Consider the following 15,102-nt stretch of genomic DNA (forward strand, 5'->3'; position numbering starts at 1 on the left):
AGGCACTGACACATGGCTGTCTTGTTCCTCTTTTAAACTGTATTTCACTAATATGGCTTGTAAAAGAAGTTTAACTAGAAATAGAATTTTGTAGTTCTATTTTAACTAGTGAAAACAATCCTGAGGTTTGTGACTTTGTTTAGCTTTGAAAAATCTACTGGATATTTGTTTTCTTTTTGATATTATTTTATATTTTCTTTTTCTATGTAGAGTTGCTGCCACAAAAAGTCCAATTATTTTCATTGGTACAGGGGAACATATAGATGACTTCGAACCTTTTAAAACACAACCTTTCATCAGCAAACTTCTTGGTATGTACTGAGATGGAGATCAAAAAAAATCTCTTGAGAAGTAATATGGCTCTATGAAATAGAATAGGATTTTAATATTGTTGTTAAACAAATAATTTAAGAAAATCATTTCCAGCTGGGTGCTGGTGGCTCATACCTGTAATCCTAGCTACTCAGGAGGTTAAGATCTAAGGATCGCAGTTCAAAGCCAGCTTGAGCAGGAAAGTCCATGAAACTTATGTCCAATGAAGCACTCAGAATACTGGAAGTGATGCTGTGGCTCAAGTGGTAGAATGCTAGCTGTGAGCTGAAGACTTGAGGGACAGCGCCCAGGCCCAGAGGTCAAGCCCCACAACCAACAACAACAAAAAAAGAAAATCATTTCCTTCTGTGACTATGTCCCTTTCCTCCCAATTAGGAGTGAGTTAACTGTTTTCTAAATGGTAAAATGAGAATATTAGATGTTGTTTGCAAAAGTTTTAAGGTGAATACAAAACTATGCAGTTAAAGTACTATCAATTATAATGGCAGTAAAAACCTTTATAATCTCAAGGTGATAATAGAGAGCGAGGACTTTGGAGATAAACTCTGCTCAAGAGCCTGCTTTGTCTCTTCTTTGCTGCCATTTAACCTCTACTTTCAGTTTTCTGAAAGTGGTAGAGCACTTGATCACCATGGACAAACTTGTGAAATCTAGTAATACTTAACGTATCTACTTTGCAAGAATGTTATGTATGTGAAATATGTTTTGTGTGATGTAAAGCTTGAGCATATTACTAATTTTTCTTTTTTTGGGTCTTACAGGTATGGGTGACATTGAAGGACTGATAGATAAAGTCAATGAGTTGAAGTTGGATGACAATGAAGCACTTATAGAGAAGTTGAAACATGGTATATTAGGGGCAACAAAGCATTTGATTTCCTATATCTTCCTTTGATTTCTTTTTTGCAATGCTGGAAATCAACCCAGTACATGCTAGGCAAGCACAATACCACTGATCTATATCCCTAGCTCTTTTTTTTTTTTTTTTTTTTGTAACAGGCTCTATGTAGCCCTTGCTGGTCTTGAACTCTCAGTCCTCCTCCTTCTGCCTTCAAAGTGCTGGCGTCACAGGTGTGCACCATGAACAGATTTTTTTTTTTGGTAAAACTATTAATTCATTTGAGATGATAATATTTTGTTAGCATTAGATCTTTAAAAATTGGTCATTTTAGGGGCTGGGAAGGTGGCTCTGTGGTAGAGCGCTTGCCTTGCATGCCTGAGGCCCTGGGTTCAATTCCAGCACCACATAAGCAAAAAGAAAAAAGCCAGAAGTGGCGCTGTGGCTCAAGTGGTAGAGCGCTAGCCTTGAGCTGAAGAGCTGAAGGGACAACACCCAGGCACAGAGTTCAGCCCCTACAACTGGCAAAAAACAAAAAAAAAAACAAAAACCAAAAAACCAAAAACTAGCGAGCCGGTGCTGGTAGCTCACGCCTATAATCCTAGCAACTTAGGAGGCTGAGATCTGAGGATCGTGGTTCAGAGCCAGCCCAGGCAGGAAAGTCTGTGAGACTCTTATCTCCAGAAAACTGTAAGTGGAGCTGTGGCTAAAGTGATAGAGTTACCCTTGAGCTGAAGAGCTGAGAGACTGTGTCCAGGCCCAGAGTTCAAGCCCCATGACTGACCAGAAAAATCAAACAAACAAAAAAAAGAAATGAATGTTGGAGTTCACTCTTCTTTTTTTGGGGGGGAGGGGGGTCCAGTCGTGGGGCCTGAACTCTGGGCCTGAGTGCTGTCCCTCAGCTCTTCAGCTCAAGTCTAGCGCTCTACCACTTGAGCCACAGCACCACTTCTGGCTTTTTTCTTTTTGCTTATGTGGTGCTGAGGAATCGAACCCAGGGCCTCAGGCATGCAAGGCAAGCGCTCTACCACTGAGCCAACTTCCCAGCCCTGGAGTTCACTCTTCTAAATTATGTGTTTTATAAAATATATTAAAAGAAGCTGAGCAGTGATACCTCACACCTGTAATCCTAGCTACTCAGGAGGCTGAGATCTGAGGAGTTCGAAGCTAGCCAGGAAGGAAAGTCTGTGAGACTCTTAGCTATAATAAATTATTTAAAAAAAGCCAGAAGTAGAAATCTGGTTCAAGTGGTAGAGCACTAGCCTTGAGCAAAAAGGAGCTAAGAGGCAGTGCCTAGACCCTGAGTTGAAGGCCTGGGACCACCCCCTCACCCCCCACCCCCGCCCCCGCCAAAAAAAAAAAAGTGTGTGTGTGTGTGTGTAAAAGTTTCAAAGGATGAGAGGCTGGGAAGGTAGCTCAATGGTAGAGTGCTTGCCTTGCATACATGAGGTCCTGGGTTCAATTCCTCAGCACCACATAAGCAGAAAAAGCCAGAAGTGGTGCTCAAGTGGTAGAGCGCTAACCTTGAGCTGAAGAGCTAAGGGTCAATGCCCAGGCCCTATGATTGACATACATATATATGTACATACATGTACATGCATGCAAAAATAAATAAAATTCAAAGGATGATGAGATTAAATACATATAACTTTCTTTACTTCCCACAGACAACCAGGCCTATATAGAAATATATCTTAACCCTGTATTCAAGAGTTTATGTTCTGAAATATGCTTAAATTTATATCTTTGATCTATCTTTTAGCTACAAAAAATTACTTCATATGTTTGTAAAGCTTATATTAGCTGATGTACATTAAATGCCCAGCACATTATAAGCTTTCTAGATGTTATTGACCTTTAAAATGATATTGTTCCTAATCTCTGTTCTGTGTACTATTTTTCTTCTCCTCTTTGTTGGTCATCTAGTCAAGAGGCAAGTCTCTCTAAGCATCATTCTAGGCCATCTTCTTTCTCTAGAGCTTCAACCTCATCTGTTTGTGTGTTTACTCTCTGAGGTACTCTGTGGACATCTCAGATTCTACCTATTTTTATCTTCCCATCCCAATATTCTACCTCTCCATTATCTTGAATGAATGTTAACATCATTTGTCTTGCAGCCAGAGTCAGAAACTTAGGTATTGTTACTGATGTTTTGTTTTTGTGATGCTAGGAATTAAACTTATGCTTTATGCATGCTAGGCAAGTACTCTTATCATTGAACTACATTCCCAGCCCTGATACTGATTCTTACTTCTTTCTTATTCTCCTCACGAGTCAAATAGTCCTAGTGATTCTGACTCCATTCTATTCCTATCCTTTCACCTCCCCTAAAACTGCTAATGTTATCTCTTACCTAGATTTCTTATTGTAAGTCTTTTAAAATATAACAAACTTAAAGTTACTAACAGCTTCCTGGACTTTTTCCATTTGACTTATGGTTTTGTTTTATTTTTTGAAATAGTGTCTCCCTGTGTACTCTAGGCCAGCCTTGAACTTATGTCCTACCATACCTCACTAATCTCTAATTCTTATATTACGGGGAAAAAAAAGGATCTTTCAGAAAAATAAATCTCATTCCACTATTGTCTTTGTTGCTGTTGTTGCTGGTTGTGGGCTTGAGTCAGGGCCTGGGTGCTATCCCTGAGTCTCTGTGCTTAAGGCTAGTGCACTACCATTTGAACCACAGCGCCATTTCCAGCTTTTGAGTGGTTAATTTGTTAGTCTCATGGGGACTTTTCTGCCTGGGCTTGTTTCAAACAGTGATCCTCAGATCTTAGGCTCCTGAGTAGCTAGAATTATAGGCAGGAGGTACTGACCCCTGGCTTCCATTATTGTCTTTCTTAAAATCCTTCAGTGACTTCTGTTTTCTTTAGAATTTGTGTGCGAGTGTATGTGTTTATGCATGTGCAAGCAGGTACTGGGGCTTGAACTCAGGGCTTGGTCTCTGTTCCTGAGTTTTCTTGGCCAATACTAGCACTACTGATTTGGGCAGTTAATTGGAGATAAGAGTCTTGTTGACTGGCGGGGTGACTGGCTCATGCCTGTAATCCTACTTATCCAGGAGGCTGAGATCTGAGGATAGCCATTCAAAGCCAGCCCAGAGACTTATCTCCAATAAACCACCAGAAAACCAAAAGTGGTGCTGAGGCTCAAGTGTTAAGAATGCTAACCTTGAGCTGAAGAGATGAGGAACAGTATCCAGGCCCAGAGTTCAAGCCCCATGACCAACCAAAAAAAAACAAAAAAAAACAACAGTCCCATGGATTTTCCTGCCCAGGCTGCCTTCAAATCATGATCCTCAGATCTCAACATCCTGAATAGCTAAGATTGTATTCATGAGTCACTGGTACTTGTCTGGTCTGCATTTTACTGCTGCTCTTAATAATCTCTTTTTTGAGGTCACCAAGTACATCTAATTTCCAAATGCAGTAATCTTATATTCCATAGTTCTGAATATATGACAGTGTTACCTCCGTTCCTCTTTTCAAACTTTTTTTTGTGTTTTTTTTTTGCTGGTCCTGGTGCTTGAACTCTGGACCTCAGCCTCTATGTGCTCAAGGCTAGTGCTCTACCACTTGAGCCACAGCGCCACTTCGGATTTTTTTTTTCCTGCTTAAGTGGTGCTGAGGAATCAAACCCAGGGCCTCGAGCATGCAAGGCAAGTGCTCTACCACTGAGCCACCTTCCAAGCCTTTATTTGATTTTTTTTATTCTTCTAATAATGGATATTTAGACTGTTTTATGTCTTTTACTATTATAAAAATGCCATGGTGGAAAACCTTATCCATTTGTAAATTCTTATATATTTTAATACAGATATAAGGTAGATAAGTACAATTTGAATTCCTCAGGGAATGGAGATATATTATGATTGACCTTCATGAAAATTTTATCACTGTACATTCTTACCAACGAAGTATGAACATTCATATTTTTCAACACCTTTGAGAAAATTTTTTTTAGAAATTATAATTATGTCTCTTATAATTTAGAAATTATAATTATGTCCCTTATAATTATAATGTAGAAATTATAATTATGTCCCTTTTTTTCAATCAGTATAGTTTTCTTTATTTTGTTTGAGATGGCATTTTACTTTATAGCTCAAGCTGGCCTGGAACTCACTATGTATCCCAGATTGGGTTAGAACTTGTGATTCTCCTGCCTCAGACTCCCCATGTGCTGAGCTTACAAGCATGTAGCACCATGACTATCAGCATAATATTTTTTTATAATCATCCAGAAATTCTATATGTCTGTAATTTGTTCTTTTTTAGTGCTGAGTCTACCCATTTTCCTGGTCATGGACAACTAAGTGTTTAAGATACTTCAAACAATGTTGTAACTATTGTTCTAGCATACATTTGCACATAAATGTATGAGATTTGTACATGTTCCACATCCTCTTTGGTTTTTTGGTATTGTCAAGTTTTAAATTTTCTTTATCCTGGATCTGGGGAATGTAGCTTAGTGGTAGAGTGCTTGCTTAGCATGCATGAAGCTCTGGGTTCGATTTCTCAGTACCACATAAAACAGGAAAAAACAGAAGTGACTCTGTGACTCAAGTGGGACAGTGCTAGACTTGAGCCAAAAACAGCTCAAGGACGTGCCTAGGCTCTGAGTTCAAGACACAGGAATGGCAATTTTTTTTTCTTTATCCTAGTAGATATAGTTTATTTGCCATGTTTTCAAATATGTATTCAGTATGTCTACTTCAGTGTAATAGAATCTGTCCATGTAGCTATTATTTCTCAACATTCATATTGAGATCATGTATGTAGGGACTGCTCAATGAATACTTGTTAGATATTTTTTAATAAGTGCGATTTAAGATGAGTACATGATTAAAGAAAACACTAGTTTTATTGAATGGAAATACACAATTTCTAATATATCTGAATTATTTATATTGTATTTCAGGTCAGTTTACGTTGCGAGACATGTATGAACAATTTCAAAATATCATGAAAATGGGTCCCTTCAGTCAGATCTTGGTCAGTTTGTCCTTAAAAGTTTCTAACATTTCTTATAGTTCTTTTTTAGAAAATGTTTTTCATTAATGTATAATTTCAATAATATATAATGTCAATCATTATAAACATAATTTCATTGTGACATTTTTATAGTGTATGCATAATTTTTTATAATGTATGCATAATTGTTCCTAGTATATATATGATTAATATGCTTTTTGTATTTTTGTTAAAATTTCTAAGATCAGATACTTACTTTAATAATTTGGGTAAGGGCGCTGGTGGCTCATGCCTGTAATCCTAGCTACTCGGAAGACTGAGATCTGAGGATCGCGGTTCAAAGCCAGCCCGGGCAGGAGAGACCGTGAGACTCCTATCTCTAATAAACCTCTAGAAAACTGGAAGTAGCGCTGTAGCTCAAGTGGTAGAGCACTTGCCTTGAGCTGAAGAGCTGAGGGACAATGCCCAGGCCCAGAGTTCAAGCCCCATGACCGACAAAAATAATAATAATAATAATTTGGGTAAAAATAGATCTAATACTTAATGACAACCTTAAACCAATATTTAAATGTAGACATTCTGAACAATTATTAAATTATTAATGATGTTATGTTTAAATATGATATGTTTTAGGGGATGATACCTGGTTTTGGAACAGATTTTATGAGCAAAGGAAATGAGCAGGAGTCGATGGCAAGGCTAAAGAAATTGATGACTATAATGGATAGTATGAATGACCAAGGTAAGAGGGTAGATTATTTGACACACAGAGTACAACTTGGTGAATATCAGAAAGTTGATAGTTTCACTGTTTTCTTTTTCTTCCTTTCTTTTTTTTTTTTTTTTTTTTTTTGGTTGGTTGTGGGGCCTGAACCCTGGGCCTGGGCGCTGTCCCTCAGCTCTTCAGCTCAAGGCTAGCAGTCTACCACTTGAGCCACAGCACCACTTCTGGCTTTTCCTGCTTATGTGGTGCTGAGGAATCGAACCCAGGGCCTCTCATGATGCAAGGCAAGCACTCTACCACTGAGCCACCTTCACAACCCCTTCACTGTTTTCTTCATGACAAGGAGTGGGAAATTTAGATTATTTTTAGGTAGATTTAGAATAACTTGAAAGCTCTGTTATGATTATTGATTTGACTTTACCACTGAGAAAAAAAGGTACAACATGAGGTCCAAACAATTTTAAAAAATCCTAGTTGTTCATGATTATTGATAGAAATTAAGATGAGTGTCTATAGTCAAACTTGAAAGGACAGCAGGTTTAAGAAGTTAAATGCTTTTTTTTCTTTAAATGTTTTAGTATGCTAACATACATTGTGAATCTGTGAGAAAATAGTTGAATCAGTGTTTACAAATTTCTTTTAATCCAAAACATTCAAGGTTACAGCCTTCTTAGAAGTATACTTCCCTGGGGCTGGGAAGGTGGCTCAGTGGTAGAGTGCTTGCCTTGCATGCATGAGGCCCTGGGTTCGATTCCTCAGCACCACATAAGCAGAAAAAAGCCAGAAGTGGTGCTGTGGCTCAAGCTGAAGAGCTAGCCTTGAGCTGAAGAGCTGAGGGACAGCACCCAAGCCCAGAGTTCAAGCCCCATGACGGGCAAAAAAAAAAAAAAAAAAGAAGTATACTTCCCTGTCTTTGTCAGCTTACATTATCACTACTGGTACTTCTAGGTCTTTCATCTAGTCTTCAACTCATTAGCATTTCTTTTCCTTCCTTCCTTCCTTCCTTCCTTCCTTCCTTCCTTCCTTCCTTCCTTCCTTCCTTCCTTCTTCCTTTCTTTCTTTCCTCTCTCCCTCTATCTCTTCCTCCAGTCCCTCTCTCTTTGTCCTTCTCCCTTTCTCTCTCTTTCTTTCTTTTCACCTCAAGACCTCAAGCTTTCCCTTGTTTTTTTTTTTTTGTTGTTGTTGTTGCTGCTGCTGTTGTTCCTACTCTCCAGCATTTTGCTGGTTAATTGGAGATGGAGTCTCAACCTTTCTATCCTTTCTGGCTTTGAACCTCAATCTTTCAGAGCTCAGCTTCCTAAGTAGCTAGTGTTACAAGTGTGAGCCACAGGTACCACCCAGCTTCGTTAGTATTTCTAATCATATGACCCTTTAATGTTTTTTCCTTATTATTTTTACCCAACAAATATACCAAACATTTATACCAAAACATTTTTCATTTGTATGCTGGTCCTAGGACTTAAACCCAGGGACAGGGTGCTTTCCCATAGCTTTTCACTCAAGGCTGGTACCTACCACTTGAACCACAGCTCCACTTTCTACTTTAATTCTTTTTGTAGGCCATTACAATACAACTTTTAAATTTTTGCTTAGGTATAAATTGTCTTTTACTTTTTGTGTGTACTACTCCTGGGAATTGAACTCAGGGCCTGGGTGCTGTCCCTGAGCCTTTTTGCTCAAAGCCTACCACTTGAGCCACATTTCCACTTCCGGCTTTTTTTGGTTAATTGGAGAAAACAGTTTCAGGACTGTCCCTGAGCCTTTTTGCTCAAAGCCTACCACTTGAGCCACATTTCCACTTCTGGCTTTTTTTGGTTAATTGGAGAAAACAGTTTCAGGAAGTTGAACTGTGATCCCCAGATCTTAGCCTCCTGAGTAGCTAGGATTACAGGCATGAGCCACTGACACAGGGTTATAAATTGTATTTTATTTTGTCTTTTTTAAACTTTTGTGTGCATCTGTGTGTGTGTGTGTGTGTGTGTGTGTGTGTGTGTGTGTGTGTGTGTATGTGTATGTGTGTGTATGTGTGTGTTCATATTTGGGCTTGACTCAAGGATATACATTCCATTTTCTTGCTCATGACTGATACTCTCACACTTGAGCCATGCCTTTAGTCCAACTTCTTTACTTGGCCTGGGGGCTATTCCTGAGCTCTTCAGCACTCTGCCATTTGAGCCACAGCACCCTTCCAGTTTTCTGGTGGTTAATTGGAGATAAAGAGTGTCAGGGACTTTCCTGCCTGGGCTGGCTTTGAACCATGATCCTCAGATCTCAGCTTTCAGAGTAGTTAGGTTTATAGGTGTGAGCCACCAGCATCCATCTCATTATTAATTTTTTTTTTTTTTTTAATTTTTTTTATTGTAGAGATACTATACAGAGGGTTACAGTTACATGAGTGAGGTAATGAGTACACTTCCACTTCCTCTTGAACATTGTTACCCCCTCCATTGTTTTCCCCCTACCATCCCCTCCCTCCCTCCCTTCCCCAAGGTTCTTTTTTTTTTTTTTTCTGATTGTGATTAAGTGATTACTTAATTTCCGGAAATTCACAGTATTGTGGAATAATGATGCTCATTTAAAGTCACAAGTTCATTCTAACTTTCCTGGAGCAAATTGTCTATCACAGTCTGTAATATATAACGGTGCTCATATGTTATATACCATATATGTGATCAGCAGCATGGGGATATTTAGTAGTGGTTCAACCAGATGAGTGGGAGTTCTTTGTTTCTTAAGTCCTGTTAGTTTTGTCATATCACCTAACCTTTTGGATTCATCATCCACTTATCAGGGAGACCATGTACTGTTTGTCTCTTCGTTCTTGGCTTACCTCGCTCAACATGATTCCTTCTAGCTCCATCCATTTCCCTGCAAATGCCATTATTTTGTCATTTCTAATGGCTGCATAATATTCCATTGTGTATAGATACCACAATTTTTGGATCCATTCATCTGTGGTGGGGCATCTAGGTTGTTTCCATATCCTAGCTATTGCGAACAGTGCTGCAATAAACATGGAGGTGCACGTGTCCTTGTATATTGGTTCCTGTTGTTCAGGGTAGATGCCTAGAAGTGGTATGACTGGGTCGTAAGGGAGGTCAATCTTTAGCTTTCTAAGGACCCTCCAGACTGCTTTCCAAAGTGGTTGTATGAGTGTACATTCCCACCAGCAGTGTAATAGCGTTCCTCGTTCTCCACATCCCCTCCAGCATTTGTCGTTGGCTGATTTGTGGATGTGGGACATTCTGACTGGGGTAAGGTGGTATCTCAGGGTTGTCTTTATTTGCATTTCCTTCACCACCAGGGATGATGAACATTTCCTCATGTGTTTCTTTGCCATTTTTATTTCTTCATTTGAGAAGTCCCTCTTTAGTTCCCTTGCCCATTTAGTAATTGGTGTGTTAGGTTTGGGAGGGATTAGTTTCTTGAGTTCCCTGTATATACAGGATGTTAACCCCTTGTCTGATATATTGCTGGTAAATATTTTTTCCCAATTAGTTGGTTGTCTTTCTAGCTTGGTTGCGATAGCTTTATCTGTGCAGAAGCTTTTTATTTTAAGGTAGTCCCATTTGTCGAGTCTCTCTCCAATTTGTTGTGACCCTGGGACTCTGTTCAGGAAGTTCCTTCCTGTGCAGTAGTTTCAGAGATTCAGGTTTAATGTTAAGGTCTTTAATCCATTTTGAGTTGATGTTGGTGCATGGTGATAGGCTGGGGTCCACTTTTAGTTTTCTGCATGTGGCTGCCCAGTTTTCCCAGCACCAGCGGTTGAAGAGGCTGTGTTTCTTCCATTGTATGTCTTTGGCTCCTTTGTCGAATATCAGCTGGCTGTAGGCCTGTGGATTTATTTCTGGATCTTCTATTCTGTTCCATTGGTCTTCGGGTCTGTTTTTGTGCCAGTACCACGCTGTCTTTGTTATTATAGCTCTGTAGTAGAGTTTGAAGTTCGGCATGGATAGCCCTCCCATATTGTCTTTATCCCCTAGAATTGTTTTGGCTATTCTAGGTCTTTTGTTGTTCCATATGAATTTTTGGACTGTTTTCTGTATTTCAGTGATGTACGTCATTGGGATTTTAATAGGAATTGCGTTGAATTTGTATATTAGTTTTGGAAGTATTACCATCTTTACTATATTAAGTCGGCCTATCCAGGAGCATGGGAGGTCTTTCCATTTCCTAGTGTCTTCTGCAATTTCTTTCTTTAACTTTTTATAGTTCTCATTAAATAGTTCTTTTACATCTTTGGTTAGGTTAATTCCTAAATATTTTATTTTTCGGGAGGTTATTGTGAATGGGGTTGCTCCCTTTATTTCCCTCTCTTCCTGTACATTATCAGTGTATAGGAAGGCAACTGATTTTTGTGGGTTTATTTTGTATCCTGCTATTTTGCCAAAGTGATTTATGATTTCTAAGAGTTTGGGGATGGAGTTTTTGGGATCGTGGAGGTATAGTATCATGTCGTCTGCAAAAAGGGATAGTTTAACTTCTTCTTTTCCTATGCGGATCCCTTTAATGTCTTTTTCTTGCCTTATTGCCCTGGCTAAGGGTTCTAGGACTATATTGAAGAGGAGTGGAGACAGTGGGCATCCTTGCCTTGTTCCTGATTTTAGGAGAATTGGTTGTAGCTTTTCCCCATTAAGTATAATATTGGCTATTGGTCTGTCATAAATGGCTTTTATTGTTTTTAGAAATGTTCCTTCTATTCCTATTTTCTCCAGAGCTTTTAGCATGAATGAATGTTGAATTTTGTCAAAGGCCTTTTCTGCATCTGTAGCGATAATCATGTGATTCTTGACCTTGGCTCTGTTGATATGTTGGATTACATTTATTGACTTACGTATGTTAAACCATCCCTGTGTCTCTGGGATGAAGCCTACCTGGTCATAGTGAATTATTTTTTTTATGTGTTTCTGGATTCTGTTAGCTAGAATCTTGTTAAGGATCTTTGCATCTGTGTTCATCAAGGAGATTGGCCTGTAATTCTCCTTTTTGGTTGGGTCTTTGCCTGGTTTGGGGATGAGTGTGATATTGGCTTCGTAGAATGAGTTTGGGATAGCTCCTTCCTTCTCTGTTTCTCTGAAGAGCTTGAGGAGTATGGGTATTAGTTCTTGTTTAAAGGTCTTATAGAATTCTGCTGTGAATCCATCTGGTCCTGGGCTTTTTTTTGTTGGAAGACTTTTGATAGCTTCCTGTATCTCATTATAGGATATTGGCTTATTTAATTGGTTAACTTCTTCTTTGCTCAGTTTGGGCAACTTGTATTTCTCTAAAAATGCATCCATTTCTGCCCGATTTTCTTCCTTTAGGGAGTATAGCTTTTGAAAGTAGTCTGTTAGAATTGTTTGGATATCTTGGGTACGTGTGGTGATGTTTCCTGTGGCATCCCTAATCCTATTAATATGGGTTTCCTCTCTTCTTTTTTTAATTAATCTAGCCAATGGGCCATCAATTTTGTTTATTTTTTCAAAGAACCAGCTTTTTGTTTGGTTTTTTTTGGTTATGGTTTTCTGATTTTCTAATTGGTTAATCTCTGCTTTTAATTTGGTTATCTGGCTTCTTCTAGTAGCTTTAGGTCCCATTTTTTCCTGTTTTTCTAGCTGTTTTAATTGCAACATGAGATTATTTACTTGGTCTGTCTCCATTCTCTTGATGTGGGCACTGAGGGCAATAAATTTGCCCCTCAGGACTGCTTTTGCTGTGTCCCACAAGTTTCTTTGTGAGGTGTTTTCATTTTCATTGAGTTGTAGGAAATGCTTTATTTCTTCTCTGATCTCTTCTGTTATCCAGGCATTGTTAAGGAGTGTGCTGTTCAATTTCCATGTATTGGAGAAATTTCTGCGGTATGCTTTGTTATTGAGAGCTAGCTTGATTCCACTGTGGTCAGATAGGATACAGGGGATTATGTCGATCCCTTTGTATTTGCTTAAGTTCCTTGCATGAACTATGATATGGTCTATTTTGGAGAAAGTTCCATGAGCTGCTGAGAAGAATGTGTACTGTGTTGTTTTAGGGTGAAATACTCGGTAGATGTCAGTTAATTCCGCTTGAAGTATGGCCTCTCTTAATTCGGTAGCTTCTTTGCCAATCCTCTGGTTGGTAGACCTGTCCTTTGGTGAGAGTGGTGTGTTAAAGTCTCCTAGTATTATCGTATTGGGATCTATTTTATTCTGTAAGTTTGAGAGCATTTGTTTGACATATCTGGGTGCACCAATATTTGGGGCATATAAGTTGATGATGGTTATATCCTCCTCTTGGATTGTTCCCTTTATTAATATGTAGTGTCCGTCCTTGTCTTTCTGTACTGATTTTAATGAAAAGTTTATTTTGTCAGATATCAGGATAGCTACACCTGCTTTCTTACTGGGGGCGTTTGATTGGTAGATCCTTTTCCACCCCTTCACTCTGAGTTTGTTTGTATGTTTGGCTGAGAGGTGGGTCTCCTGAAGGCAACAGATGGATGGGTCTTGTTTTCTTATCCAGTCCTCAGTTCGTTTTCTTTTAATTGGCGAATTCAGCCCATTTATATTAAGAGAAAGTATAGAGAGATGCATTGTTGTCCCTGCCATTCCGTTTTCCTAAGTTTTTCTTTTTTCCTTTCCTCCTGTGCTTGCTCAGTTAGACTGTGAGTAATGCCTGTTTGGGGCAGGCCCCAGTTCCTGGCTGCTTTCTTCAGGTTGTGTCCCCCCTCTTAGAATTCTTTGTAATGCTGGCTTAATGTTTATGAATTCATTTAGTTTTTCTTTGCTATTAAAAGTTTTCAGTTCTCCATCAAATGTGAATGCTAGCTTTGCCGGGTAGATCAGTCTGGGTTGGCAGTTATTGGCTCTCAGGGCTCGTATGGTGCTTTCCCAGGCTTTTCTTGCATTCATTGTTTGTGTGGAGAGATCTGCAGTAATTCTTATTTTTTTCCCATTGTAGTATAGCTCCTTCTTCATTTTTGCTGCATGCAGGATTGTTTCCTTATTATTCAGATCTATCATTTTTACTATAATGTGTCTAGAAGTGTTTCTCCTGGGGTCTTGCTTGTTGGGTGTTCGATAAGCTTTTGTGATGTAGTTAAGATGGTCGTTTTTGAGGTGGGGAAAATTTTCATTGATTATCTTGTTAAATAGGTGTTGCATTCCCTTGCTCTGGAATTCCTCACCTTCGTCCACTCCAATTATGCGAAGGTTAAATTTTTTAGCATTATCTGCTTGCTCTTGAATATCCCTTTGGTTTAATTTGAGTAATTTTTCCATATCTGTCACTTTTTGGTCCAGTTGGTGTATTCTGTCTTCTGTATCTGACACTCGACCTTCCATTTCATTCACTCTGTTGACAGTGGCTTCTATTGTGGTTTGCATGGAGGAAATGGATCCCTTTATGGCTTCAATGTTGGTTCTCAGAGTACTGATCTCACCTCTCAATGAGGTATGCATTACCTCTAATTTGGCGTTTATCTCACTTCTTATTGAGGTTTGTGCAGCTTCTATTTTTGCATGCATCTCTTGTTTGATACCCTGTATCTCTTTGGATAGTTCATCCTTGTGCTCTTTCAATTTCTGATAAATTTCTTGCTTTATTTCTTGAGTCATTGCCTCCAGCAACCCTTGGAAGTAGCCTTTGTCTTCCATTCCTGCTTTGCTCCCACTGGGGCTCTCCCCTGTGTGGCTGCTGGCTTTTGAGGTGAGCTTGCTGTCCTGGGTGGTAGTAAACCTTGTGATTTTTCTCTGTGATTTTCGCATGGAGGTTCAGGAGACTGCTCTTCAATTTTGTTTTGGTGTGTCTGTCTTTGCTTGGTTGCTGATTCTGTATTGGTAGAGAGAGTCTGTGCCTGATCTGGGTTCTGTTGGGAGCCTATTTCCAGCTGCTATTCTGACTTAGGATTCTCAGCTCTCTGCTGTAGATTGCTGACAGTTCCCGCCTTTGGAAGGGTTGAGCAGCCTAGACTGCTTGTGTTTGCTCCTACGGGTGCTCTTGTGAAGAACAGATGCTCTGGATGCACTCTCCCAAATGCTGGAGTCTGCTATGGGCTCCTGATGTGTTTTTGTTTATTTGTTTTGGGCTGGTTGTGGGCTTGAACTCTAGGTTTGGGTGCTGTCCCTCAGCTTTTCAGCTCAAGGCTGGCACCCTACCGTTTGAGCCACAGCACCACTTCTGACCCTTTTTGCTTTTGTGATGCTGAGGAATCAGATGCAGGGCCTCATACATCCAAGACTATCACTCTATTGCTGAGCCGCCTTAACAGTCTGAGCTCC

The 15,102-nt window shown here is 39.4% G+C and overlaps 1 protein-coding gene across 5 annotated transcripts in view; it reads left to right on the top strand.

The window, feature by feature from the left end:
• LOC138830169 (signal recognition particle subunit SRP54) overlaps window positions 1-15,102 on the top strand; it is a 100,970-nt gene that overhangs the window by 36,403 nt on the left and 49,465 nt on the right. For all 5 annotated transcript variants that reach the window (XM_070026652.1, XM_070026618.1, XM_070026609.1 and 2 more), the window contains 4 exons: window positions 211-311; window positions 1,095-1,181; window positions 6,092-6,165; window positions 6,778-6,886. In XM_070026652.1, coding sequence (XP_069882753.1) covers window positions 211-311; window positions 1,095-1,181; window positions 6,092-6,165; window positions 6,778-6,886 — 371 coding nt within the window. The remainder of the gene's footprint in view (window positions 1-210; window positions 312-1,094; window positions 1,182-6,091; window positions 6,166-6,777; window positions 6,887-15,102) is intronic.

This window comes from Dipodomys merriami, unplaced genomic scaffold (assembly GCF_024711535.1).
Source record: "Dipodomys merriami isolate MVZ:Mamm:240054 unplaced genomic scaffold, mDipMer1.0.p SCAF_1, whole genome shotgun sequence".
In the NCBI taxonomy this organism is placed as follows: Eukaryota; Metazoa; Chordata; class Mammalia; order Rodentia; family Heteromyidae; genus Dipodomys; species Dipodomys merriami.